The sequence below is a fragment of the Balaenoptera physalus genome, assembly GCF_965194825.1.
Source record: "Balaenoptera physalus genome assembly, chromosome: 4".
NCBI classification, from domain to species: domain Eukaryota; kingdom Metazoa; phylum Chordata; class Mammalia; order Artiodactyla; family Balaenopteridae; genus Balaenoptera; species Balaenoptera physalus.
Window position 1 is genome coordinate 143,195,477 of NC_138891.1, and position 12,615 is coordinate 143,208,091.

At 52.9% G+C, this 12,615-nt stretch overlaps 1 protein-coding gene across 1 annotated transcript in view; it reads left to right on the plus strand.

Annotated features, from left to right (window-relative positions):
• The window catches only part of UMODL1 (uromodulin like 1), a 65,165-nt gene that overhangs the window by 37,522 nt on the left and 15,028 nt on the right, over positions 1–12,615 (plus strand). Inside the window, exons 12-16 of the mRNA XM_082461027.1 lie at positions 1,032–1,289; positions 3,367–3,479; positions 6,204–6,417; positions 9,036–9,173; positions 10,859–11,178. Coding sequence (XP_082317153.1) covers positions 1,032–1,289; positions 3,367–3,479; positions 6,204–6,417; positions 9,036–9,173; positions 10,859–11,178 — 1,043 coding nt within the window. The remainder of the gene's footprint in view (positions 1–1,031; positions 1,290–3,366; positions 3,480–6,203; positions 6,418–9,035; positions 9,174–10,858; positions 11,179–12,615) is intronic.

The following is a 12,615-nucleotide window of genomic DNA, read 5'->3' on the forward strand; positions in this document are numbered from 1 at the left end:
GTGTGAGCTCCCTTGGGCAAAGGCTCACACAGTCGTCCAGTCCAGGGCAGTCCAGCAGCACTGGGTAGGGCAAACCCAGCGCAGTGCAGCTCTGTCCCCTGGTGGTCTGCTTCCGGTCTCATAAGGGTGAGGACTTGGTCTCCCCACTTTCTCTCCAGCCCGGCCCTCCCCCTTCCTAAGCCTCCCGGTTGCCAACAGCTGGAGCAGGAAGCTGGGCATGTGTTGCATTAAGTGCACTGAGCACGGGGCACATCCCCCCAGCAGGGTTGGGCCCCCAACCTTTCTGTACCTCCCCGGAAGTTCTGCACCCTCAAGCCTGCTGCAGCTCCCCCAGCAGCTCTGTACCCTCCCAGACGTACTGACCCCCAGCAGTTCCACATTACCCATTACTTGTAGAGGCTTGAGCCATCACCAAGACCCCTGGGTGATACCCCAGGAGACAGGCAGCCACTCTGTGCAGGGAACGGGTCTGGCCCTGCGACTCCCACGGAGGGAGGTGGCCTTGGCATCCCTGTGTGAGCTCACTGAGCTAGCCTGGCCCTGGATTGCATCCAACTGTTAAATGCAGCTCCGTGGGTGCATTTCCTCTGCTGCACAGCGCTAGATCCAAAACTAAGCTCTTAAGCCCACGTAAATCACCCAAGTCCCCCATAGCAATGGTCTGTAGCCAGCAAAGCCCACCATGCTGATTCCTTGGGAAGTCTGCCCAGGGGTTGAGGGGGCAGCCGCTCTGAAGGAGCCGCCCATAACCTGCTCAAGAAAACTTTGTTGCCAGAGGTCCCGGGACCTCAGGGGTGGACACAGAGCAAACCTAAGGGGCAGGGGTGCCGTCCCTGGGAGCCCAGGGCTCAGGGGCTGTCCAGGGACTCTGCATCCACGTGTGCAGCTGGCAGCTGGGGGACTTGACTCCCCTGGGATGGCCTCCCCTGAGGACACTCATGTCCCCGAGGTGGGGGGGGTTTGGTTCTCCTTCCTGTCTCCTGGGAACGTTGGACTGATTTTAATCAGGGCATTTATATTCCACTTCTCAGCTCCCATGCCCATCAGAAGGGTCATCGTCTCCAATGTGACCAGCACGGGCTTTCACGTGGCATGGGTGGCGGATCTCACCCTGCGCCCCACTTTCCAGCTCACCCTGATTTCTGCGCGGACCCCCACTGTGCACCTGGAGACCCGGAACGCAAGCCTGACACTGTCTGGCCTAGAGCCTGGCGTTTTGCACCTGGTGGAGATCGTGGCCAAAGCATGTGGAAAAGAAAGTGACAGAGCCCGCCTGAAAGTGAGGACAGGTAACGGGCTTCAGAAACGCTTTTGCCATTGGTTCTTAAAGGGAGGAGAAAAGGCATGAAAAAGATTTTTGGTGGGTTAAGGTTTAAAATAGCTGCATGAGCTTGTGGATGTTGGGATTCCGTTTTCCTCTCAGTGTAGGAATGTCTGGCTCACTTCATACTCAGCTGGTGTCAAAGGCCACACAGGAGGGGGCTTATTTCAGGGACAGGTGATGGACAAAGAGGCTGCTTTGCAAAGCGCTCCAGACTCTGCAGAGGTTGCAGACGCTCGCTCATCTGTGTCCTCATGGGTACGTGGCAGGGAAATGGGTGCAGTGCTAGTCTATCCATTTCCTGTGACCATCCTCACTCCTAACAGACCTGGACTTGGCTTTCAGGAAGGATGATGATGGACAGATCTGTGAGTGCCCCCCTCCCCGCCCACTGAGCCTGGGGCCGCAGAGTAAAAGGGAGGGGAGTAGAATTGAGCAAGTCAAACGTAGCCTCTGATAAGGTGGAGCTGATCCTTGTCAATAGTTATATATTCAGATAAAATTCCTCTTTTCTCCTCATTAGCATTTTTCATCCACACATCTTCTTGGATGTCCAGCTTACCTGAACAGCCAAGGGCAGACCTGATATTGCAGATTAGTCCTCAAATCTTGGGCAACTGTCTAAGAGTTGATGACAGTGGTCTTCGAGATGGGGTGCACATCCCTTGGGAGATGCCTAAGATGACCCATTGGGGGATGCCTAAGTCATAAACGTTTAGAACTTCTTTTTATATGCTTGAAAATACGAATTAGCTGTGAACTGGGAAATTAGAGAGGAGATGTGGGTGATGAAGGCAAGTGCAAGTTCATGGCAAGCTGGAGAAGTGGAGGTCGCTGCTGGCCGCACGGTCAGGCAGGGCAGCCCTGGAGGACAGCTGGTGCTGGGCTTTTGTGTACATCTGCCATCTGAAGGTCTCACCCGTGCTTGGAGGGAGGAGCGGCCCGCGCTTCTGTGTGACCCCAGCCTGAGATGGGTCCACCTCTGCTCTCACCTGTGCACCTTCCTGCTCCTGATGGCTTTTAGGTCAGGTCACACTCTCCAGTTGTTGTGAGTCTGGACCGGTGGCCCTCAGGCACAGTGACAGCCATGATCCCGAGGGTATGGGGTTTGGGGTTCATCCAGGAACACATAGTGGGACAGCTTTGTGGTCTGTCACACGTCTGGGCAACACACTCCTGGGGGAGGGACACTCAGACCCAACAGGACAACGTAGCCTTCCTCCTTCACTGCCCAGAATACCCCGCACGTAGCAGGGGCTTCACAGATACCTGGTGAATCACTGAACAAGAACTGAGACGGCTGCTACTCGGGACCCAGCATGCAGCGGGGCGATGCTCCTGGACCACGTACTCCTAGAAGCCCTACTCGGAGGGAGAAGATTCAGATGGAACAGATCAGTGCGAAGCAGGGAGAGGCAGGGATGTGGGGATGGCGGAGGGAGAGCTGGCTGCCACAGGACCTCTGGGCGCTCTGTCCTGAGCTGTGGGATCCAAGCAGACGCGTGGCAAGGCGACACTATCTATATCCTGGTTTGCCTGCACAGCTGGCGTACAGCTGAGCCTCGGCATCATTACCGGATCGTGCCTCCTTTCACTCTCAGAGTTATCCCGGGTTGCTGGTGAATTACGTGGCCACTTCGTGCACAGGTAACAGGGAGGAGCGGCCCACGCGTGCGTGACCCCGGCCTGAGATGGGTCCACCTCTGCTCTCACCGGTGCACCTTCCTGCTCCTGATGGCTTTTAGGTCAGGTCACACTCTCCAGTTGTTGCCACACTCTCTCCAGGCAGGCTGGAGAGAGACGCAGGGGCTGAGCTGGTTCCGCGGCCTCCGGAAGTGTCTCCCTCTGCGCCCAGCCTCTGTCCCGTCGTCCTCCAGAGCTGGGGGCTGTGTCTGTGCGTACCAGGCGCTGTTCCTTCTTTACAGAGTGCAAATCAGCCTCAGTTTGATGTTCTTCCTGGCCAACGTAAAAATACTATTATTAAGATAGAGATGGTAATCTGCTACCTGATACCATTGCAAACGTGTTTATTCTCCATCCTGCAGCGGCCCAGAAGCTCAGTGGAAAAGTCAGAATAGCAAACGTCAATTATTCAGAATCCTTCCGCAACGCAAGCAGCAAGGAGTACCAGGCCTTCCTAGAGCTATTCTTTAGGATGGTAAGTTGGTGGAATCGGTCCTTATTTTCTCTTGGGATGTGAAGGAGGGAGGTGGTAGCATCCTAGTGGCAGCCAAATGGGACCCAGACCTGAAGGTGCTATAGACTTCTCATATCCGAAGGAAGCTGGGACTTCCAGCTCTGGTGTGGTGCCTTTGTGTCCTGGATCTGCCATTAGACAGACACATCAGCAGGTGGGAGAGACAACCTTTTCCTCTGCTGCATCCTTACTTCACATCGTTTCCTGTTCAGTGAAACTTCTTTATTGATGTGGGACCCCGTAGAGCAGAAAGCCTCCCCCGGCCTTAAAAAGAAAAAAATTAAAAAATTGAGATCTATTTCACATACCGTAAAACTCACGCTTTTAAAGTGCACGATTCAGTGGTTTAGACTGTATTTGCAGAATTGTGCAACCATCACCACCAGCTAATTCCAGAAAGTTTTCATCCTCTCAGAAAGAAACCCATTAGCTCATCATCTGTCCTTCCCTCTGCCCCTGGAACCAGATATGTGTTTTCTGTCTCTATGGATTTGCCTGTTCTGGGTATTTCATAGAAATGGAATCATACAATATGTGACTTTTGTGTCTGGCTTATTTCACTGAGTATAATGTCTTCAAGGTTCATCCATACGGTACCAACATCAGAACTTCATTCCTTTTTATGGCTGGGTAGTATTCTGTTGTATGGACAGACCACATTCTCTTTATCCATGGTCCATTGATGCACATTTGGGTTACTTCCACTTTTTGGCTATTGTGAATAATGCCACTATGATCCGACCTTAAAAAAATTCTTTTTCCTACTCTTCCTTGCAGTGCCCTCCGCCAACCCACTGGCATTGTTTGGGATGGTATATTGTTACAATTTAGTTAGAGGAGCAATCTCAATATTCTTTTTGCTGGTGGTTAGATTACCCTTTGATGAATAGAGAATGCACTTGTCATGATCTTGTTTGCGTAGAGGACGTCTCATACATTTTAGCTTTTCCTTGTTCTGGGGGTTTAAGACGCAGACTAGAGAGAGCTCGGCAGCGCCACCTGTTGGTGGAGTCATAACACGGTGGCGCCTTAGCCTTAGCAACGCTGGTGGCCGCGCTGTTTGGTGATTCCGTTCAATCCCATCAGCGTTCCTGATAAAACAGTCATGCTGCCTCCAGGAACTGCCCCACTGGGACTCCTCTGGATCTGGAATCCTGCTTTATTTATTCTGAGGATCTGGGATCCTGCTTGATTTATTCTGGGAATCAGGGATCCTGCTTGATTTATTCTGGGGATCGGGGATCCTGCTTTACTTATTCTGAGGTCCCCAGCTTCTGGCCCAGTGTGTGGATTCAAGAACTGTTGATGGTTTGATTCATATGTATATCACATCTTCCTTAGGTTAAATGATAGTTACACATCACATTAAACAACAAAATCAAATCTTCCTTAGGTTAAATGATAGTTACACGTCACATTAAACGACAATCACTGAAATCAGTTCACATAGCTCTGGTGGTCACATGAGGCAGCTTCAGTGCTACCCTAAGTTCCTTGATTAATCTCTCCTTTTTAAAACTTTTCATCTTTTGCCTATTTAGGGGGACAGTTTTTGTCTGTCTAGAGTTTCAGGATAGCAAATAATTATGCAACTTAACACCTACATAGGACATTAGGACACATTTTGGGAGGTTGTGGGTTAATGTGTCACTTTGTTCTTTGTCAGTTCCTAGCAACTGACAGGAACAGTTTGCTGGACAGTTCGCTCAGTTCGCTTTGAGACTGGCTCGAAATGCAGATAAAAGTGATATTAACCCAAGACTCTGGCAGATCCCTCTCCGGAAATCCCAGAGAGAAAGAGAGACAGAGAGAGAGAGAAGACCAACTCTTCCAATGATAAAGGTGGCAGCCATGTGACTGCAGGTCTCCTGGGCATCTGCACCCTCTGATGGGTGACAACAGACTTGTTCACACTGGCTGTCCCAAGGCTGGGAATCCACGAGCCTGTGCCTTGAACCTCATGCAGTTCAGATGCAGACCAGGTTTTCTCTCTGAGGTTTGCCGTGGAAGTGGGCTCTTCCATAGCACATTTGCATTATATGCACAACTTAAAGCTCATTACAAGATTGGGTACCTTTCTGGGCATTTTGGCCATGATGGGCTAGAATGGAATAATATGGTGTGTGATGTAGGATTCTGTCCAAATTGATGGAATAATGAACAAGGCTTTTAGAGGCAGGAACTATCTGTCTCAGTAGGGTAGGTAGGGTGGGGTGCTCAAGGGGAAGCAGTTTTCGGAAGGGCAGCAGGAAGAAAGGAAGGGGAAGTGTTCTGCAGTATGCGGGTCACAAGGACCGTCCTGGAAAAAATGGAGTCGGGGAGGTGGTGTCCCTCCCTAGCACCACTTGCTCAGCCCTGCCCTCCGGGGCTCTGAGCTAAGAGCAGCAGATCCTAAATGCCGCTGTGAGCCCCCTACCAAGTTACAAGCGCCGTAGCGGGGGGGCTTTGGCACTTAGCCCCATGTTGACCAGCTGGCTCTGGTTGGGGGACAGGGCTCCGTGCCTCAGACCCCACCGGCATTCGTGCCGGGCCTGGGGACTCGGCAGAACTGACCTGTGGCCTTGACATCTTTCCCAAGGCCAGCGCTGCTGCTGGCTGCAATCCCCAGAGGAGCCACCTTAGGACGAGGACCCCGTTTTCCTCTCTCGGCACGCGGTTCTTCTCACCAGACCTGTTTCTCTAAAGGTGCGGAATTCCTTGCCAGCCTCCATGCTTCAGCACCTGGACACAGGTGGGGTGCAGGTGGAAGTGACCCGCATCTCCAGCGGCAGCGTCGTGGTGGAGTTCAACTTGCTGGTCATCGCAGACGTGGATGTCCGGGAGGTGTCTGCCACGTTCCTGGCCGCCTTTCAGAATGCCCCTCTGCTGGAGGTGGTCGGAGGTGACCCCTTCATAGCGGGTAGGCGGAGGCTGGACCCCAATGGCGGCTCACTCTGCAGAGGAGAGGCAGTGAAATCCTAGCCACTGGCTTTGTTTCTGAAAGACGCGCCTCCTCTTGAGGGCTTCCCTGCGTTAGATGAGAATGTGAAACAGATAGAACCCTCATCTCTCTTATTGCTCCTATGTTTTTTTTTTTAAAAAAAGGTTTAAGGGTTGAAAAATCTTCGGGTGAACCTGCAAAGATTCCCGGGGATGCTGCAACCTTTCTGCAGGCTGCGTCCTGCCCCTCCCGCCTTTGCTTCTCTTCCATGGGCTGAGGGCAGACAGGTCCCTCTCTGCTGTCAGACTTCCTCCCAAGCACAGTTTCCAAGGAGATCCTAGGAAAAATAATTGAAAAGAAAAGCAGGGAGAAAAGGCAATTTAGAGTCTCTTCTCATATTGTATTAGTCAGCTGGAGTTGTAACAAAATACCACAAATGGAAACAACAAACATTTATTTTCTCACAGTTCTAGAGGCTGGGAGTCCAAGATCAAGGTGCCCACTGATTTTGGTGAGGGCCCGCTCCTGACGTGGAGGCGGCCGCCCTCCTGCTGTGTCCTCACATGGCCTTTCCTCTGTGTGTGCAGAGGGGGAGCGCTCTGCTGTCTCTTTTTATAAGGACATCAGTCCTATCGGATCAGGGCCCCTCCCTAACGACCCCAGTTAACCTTAATTATCTCCTAAAGGGCCCACCTGCAAATGCAGTCACACTGGGGGTCAAGGCCTCAACACACAGATTTTGAGGACACACAGTTCAGACCCTAGCACATAGCATGCCTGAGAATAAATGATAAAAGGCTTATAGTTATATGTGTGGATAAAATCAAAGGCAATATAGATGAATATTTTTCTGATCTTTGGAATGAGAAGGGTTAAGCCTGCAGAGGAAAAGTCTGGACTCTTTGACTCTATAAAAAGTTAAAACTCTCATGTCAAACAAAACAGTCACCATTGTAAAGCAAGCAGTGAACCAAAAAGTAATTTCAACAATCTGATGAAGAATTATATCCTAAATAAAGAGCGATCACACACATTGGTAATAAAATACTAAGAACCCAATAGACACAGGCACAAAAGACCCAAATAGACCATATGTGAAAGATGACTCCCACGCGACTAACAAAGATGGAAGAATCAAAGGCATTCCCATTAAAATGAGTTACTCTTTTTGCCTATCTACAAGGAATTTTTTTTTTTTTAAAGATAATCCTGATAGCGAAGCAGCCCCTGCACACAATGCTGGGAGAATAGGATTTGCTCACACTTCCTGGTATTTGTCAAGAGCTTTAAAAATGTTTCATCCACTTTGTTTTTTTATTTTTTGGGGTTTTTTTTTACTTTGTTTTTTTGTTTTTGTTTTTGTTTTTTTAATTTTTAGTGGAGTACAGTTGATGTACAATGTTGCGTTAGTTTCTGCTGTACAGCAAAGTGAATCAGTTATACATATATACCTATCCACTCTTTTTTAGATTCTTTTCCCATATAGGTCATTACAGAGTATTGAATAGAGTTCCCTGTGCTATACAGCAGGTCCTTATTAATTACCTATTTTATATCTAGTAGTGTGTATATGTCAATCCCAATCTCCCAATGTATCCCTTCCTCACCCCCTGGGGAACCATAAGTTTGTTTTTTACATCTGTGATTCTATTTCTGTTGTGTAAATAAGTTCACTTGTACCAATTTTTTAGATTCCACCGATAAGCTATATCATATGATATTTGTCTTTCTTCCTTAATGTTTTATCCTGCTTATTGCATGTAGCACATGATCATAGCACTTATAGGACTCCATCCTAAGGAAACAGAACTCATGTGGACTATAGTTTACATGCAAAGACATTCTTCTCAGTGTTACTTTAAAAGCAGAAGATTGGAAATAACCCACAGTCCCGTAATAGGGAAGGTAGTAAGTCAATTTTGGTAATCCATGCCATGGACTGTCAGGCAATTATTAAAAATGAGGTTTGCTGAGATAGAAAATATTCCTGACCCAAGGAAATGGGATGGAAGCAGGACTCACATTTGTGTATAAAACGTGATCTTAGCTGCATTGCAGTCTGCCTTTCAAAAGGCTGGAAAGGAATACACCAACATGCAAACGCTTACACCTGGGAGGTGGCCTCACGGGGGGATTTTATGTTCTTTGCTAAGCTGTCCTGGTTTTTATCCATTTTCTGCAGTAAAGCCGCATTATGGTTCATAAGGTAAGTAATTGAGCTTAGAGATGAAAGCAAGTGTGTGCCGGGGTCCCTCTGCCTGATACCAGGGTCCAGGTGGGGCCCGTTGGTCTCCTGGTCTCCAGGGAGCTGAGGGGATGCTGAGCTGCCTGCACCCTCCCCCCCCACATCCGCCCCCATCATCCTCCTTCCAGAACAGCCCCTGCAGACTTTCTGCCACCTGCCTCCCACCCCCATCCCTGGCAGAAAATCGGGGTACCGCCCTGTCTCCCGAACCCTGCAGAACTGGCCATCTTTGCTATCATTTGATCATTTTAACCTTGGTTCCCGAGATGCAGGCTGCCTGTAAACAGTGGGCAGAGCCGCGATGCTCAAGCCTCCTGTGAGGGTTTCCTGTCTTGTTTCCTAAACGCCGCAGATTACGATGAGTGTGACAGCGGGGAGGACGACTGCGCCCCGGGCTCCTCCTGCCGCAACAGCCTGGGGTCCTTCACCTGCAGCTGCGAGGGAGGCACCCCCGACCTCCCCGTGGAATATTCTGGAAGACCCTGCGAAGGTAATAGTCTCAGGATCCCTTGTCCGGAATACGTTCAGATAGTCTGTTCTTTGAAGGACATTCATCCCCAAAGTGCGTCTTTTCTAAACGAGATTGGCATGTTTTTATGTCTTGGGCAAGTTTCCGTGTGTGTACACACATGCAAGCATGCACACGTGCACACGTGCATGTGTGTACACATGTGTGCAGTGTGTGCAATGCATATGTGCACAATGCATTGTGGACACACGTGCAAAATGCATGTGTGCACGTGTGCATGTGTGCACACATGTGCAATGCATATGTGCACAGTGCATGTGTGTACACACGTGTGTACCGTGCATGTGTGTGCACATGTGTGCACGTTTGTGTGTGTGTGTACATGCCTGTGCCGCCCCATCCTTCCACATCCCTCCAGCCTTCTGGGTGGTGCCTCATCTCCGAGTGCTTCTTCTGATGCCCTTGATGAGAAAATACACACATCAACTCAGGTGCGTCCTCTCAGATGCTAAAAGATGATCTTGCAAAACATACAGCCTGTGTGACAAATGACACATGACATGGAAGCATTTCTACTCAACCCCACTGTCCACACAGCACTTTTCCCATTAAATGAGGCCTTCGTGGATTCACTGTTGACCCTGAGATGGCCCCTGCCATCCAGGGATCTGCGGTCAAGTAGAGGAGACAGATGTTTATAGGAGTGAACACAGTGTCTGAAGGAATATGGAATATGCTCTACTTGAGGCAGAAGCAGGAGGCCCTGAGGAGACTAAGTTGTTTCAGTCCTGTGAGTGTGGTCAGGGAAGGCTTCCTGGAAGAGGTGTCTTCGCACTAGTCTTAAAGGATGGCTCAGACGGCACCAGCAGAGGGGGCTGTGGTGGGGCAGGGTGTGGTGGGTGGGTGCAACAGTAAGAACAGAGCTGTTGAAGGTGGGCATGGTCCAGGCACGCAGCGTGGGCTGGCTGCAGCGTGGTGCCTACAGGAGATGGGTGGGAGAGAGGGGTAGCACCCCGCCCAGCGAGGCCGGGTGAGGCCAGTTGAGAAGGCTGTTAACGCCACGAGCAGGGGTTTGGACTGCATCCTGGGGTCGGGGAGCCAGGTGAGCAGCACCTTGAGATGAGAGGGCAGGTGCCGGGGTGGCAGGCGGCAGAGCCGGGCCGTAGAGGAGGCTCCGGGAGGGCTGAGGCGTGTCCTGGGTCTGCCCTCCGAGGATGGTGGATGCTCTTACAGAGCCTCGTGTTCTTCTAGAGGTCGAAACCCAGCGTGCTTTAGGGAAGCAGGAAGCTGGAGTAGGAGCAAGGGACGCAAGGATCCAGAGAGTAAACTTCATTAGCCCAGTTTAGAGATAAGACTCAGGGGCCCCCAGGGGTGATGGCTGATCCCAAGCCCATGGGTTCAGCACACGCCCAGTGTCGGCCTGGGAGAGTCTGGGAGGGCAGGGGACCCCTCAGTCCCCCAGCCACGGGGGCCATGGTGAACCAGGGCAAGCCCAGCTGCCTGGGCTGGCAGGAACATGCAACACGCACGTGTGTGGCTCTGCTGGCACGTGCGACCCCGGTGTGCGCTGCTGCAGGGTGCAGGGTGGTCCGCCTGCCCCCTGCCCCCTGCCCCGCCCCCGCCCTGTGCCACCTCGCTGGCCAGGCTCACATGGCTGTCCCAAAGCACAGACCCATGCTATGCCTTTGTCTCCTCGTGCCTTGCAGGCGACTCTCCTGGCAACACATCCCAGACCCCCGGCCCAGAGCAGCCCCCTACCCCAGCAGGACCTGGGGCTGCCTCTGTGCAGGGTGCCCGCCCAGCCCCCCAGGGCCTGTCCCCGCGGCTGAACCTGACCGGGGCCGTCAGGGTGCTCTGTGAGATCGAGAAGGTGGCCATCGCCATCCAGAGGCGCTTCCTGCAGCAGGAGTCCATCCCTGAATCCTCCCTGTACCTGGGACACCCGTCCTGCAACGTCAGCGACCACAACAGCACACACGTGATCCTGGTGGCCGCGTGGGGCGAGTGCGGAACCGTCGTGCAGAGTGTGAGGCCGGGCTCAGACCCACCATGGGGCGCGGGGAGGGGGCTCCGGGAGTCTGGATCTCGATACGGGGAGGGTCCGCGTGTGGCCTGGGGGGCCAGGAAGACCCTGCACCCCGAGGCCTCCAACTCTAAGTGCAGGAGGACCCAGCCAAGGGTTAGAATAGGACCGAGCTCTCACCAGGGACCAGGCTGCACCCTGGTGCAGGGATTCTGGTGGAAAGTCAGGGTTTACAACAGCCTCCCAGTGATTTTGATGCACAGGCGGGTTGGAGAGCCAGTGGGGGAGGAGAAAGGGCAGGAAAGCCAGGAGCCTGTGTGTGAATGTGTGTGCCTGTGTACATGTGTGCACGCGTATGAAAACATGTTCGTGTGCATGTGCGTAGGTGAGTGTGCGTGTGTGCATGTGCGTAGGCGAGTGTGTGTGTGCGCATGCGTGCACATGTATAAGAATGTGTCCGTGTGCATGTGTGTTGGCGAGCATGTGTGTGCATGTGGGAGTGTGTTTGTGAAGAATGTGTGAACGGTTGTGTGTGCCCGTGCATTGGTGGGGATGCGGGGTGGCTGGAGAGCCGTGGCCCATCCAAAATCTCCTTACTTGAGGGCCTTTCCTCTATGGCGCAGTGCGGGGAGTGGGCTTGTCCTGGCCGGGAGGCATTCGCATCCCATGTGCAGAGAGGGGCTCCCATGCCTCCCCGAGTGCTGGGGTGACTCTGGGCTGGGGGTCCTGGGCCCATGTCAGCACCTCTGGTTTGCAGCGTCCATCACGTGGTGGGCTGATGGCTCCAGGTCCTGCGTCTTCAAATGCTGCCTCTAGGCCAGTGACGCTCCTGCACCCTTCACCCCCCATCCTTCCCGCTCCCCACGCTTGGCCACTGCTTTCAAGGCCACGCCAGGCCGACGGGCAGCACCTTCCATGGGTCCAGCCAGCGCCGGGCACGGGGCGAGCGGAAACAGCATTGGGTGGTGTTGTCCCTGGAGAGACGTGAGGTCCTGGCACGGGAGGTGCCATCACCCAGTAGAGCAGGGTGGGGCTGGGCTTCCTGGGCCCGGGGTGGGGAGGGGCCTTCTGGAAGGAGGCTGAAGTGGTCCCAAGGGGTGTATGGGGGGTGGACCACGACCCCAGGGGTCAAGTGCAGATAGCCGGATGAGGGAGGCCAGAAATGGGGCAGAATTTACAAGGTGGAGGGTGTCCGAGTAGCTCTGGCCAGTGGGACGGCTGGGCCCTGGGTGGGACGGCGGCCCGAAGGGGAAGGGCCTCCTGTGGGAGGTGGGCTGGGGGACGGTCTCAGCAGGGGCCCGGCCATGGCACTGGGGGAAGGTGGTCCTCAGGGATGCTGAGCTGCTGGGCTGGGCAGGGGTGGGGCTGAGGGTCTTCGGCTTTGCTTCCTAGCACAGGGGTGGAGAGGGAACCGGGTCTTGAGGACCCCAAGGACCTGCT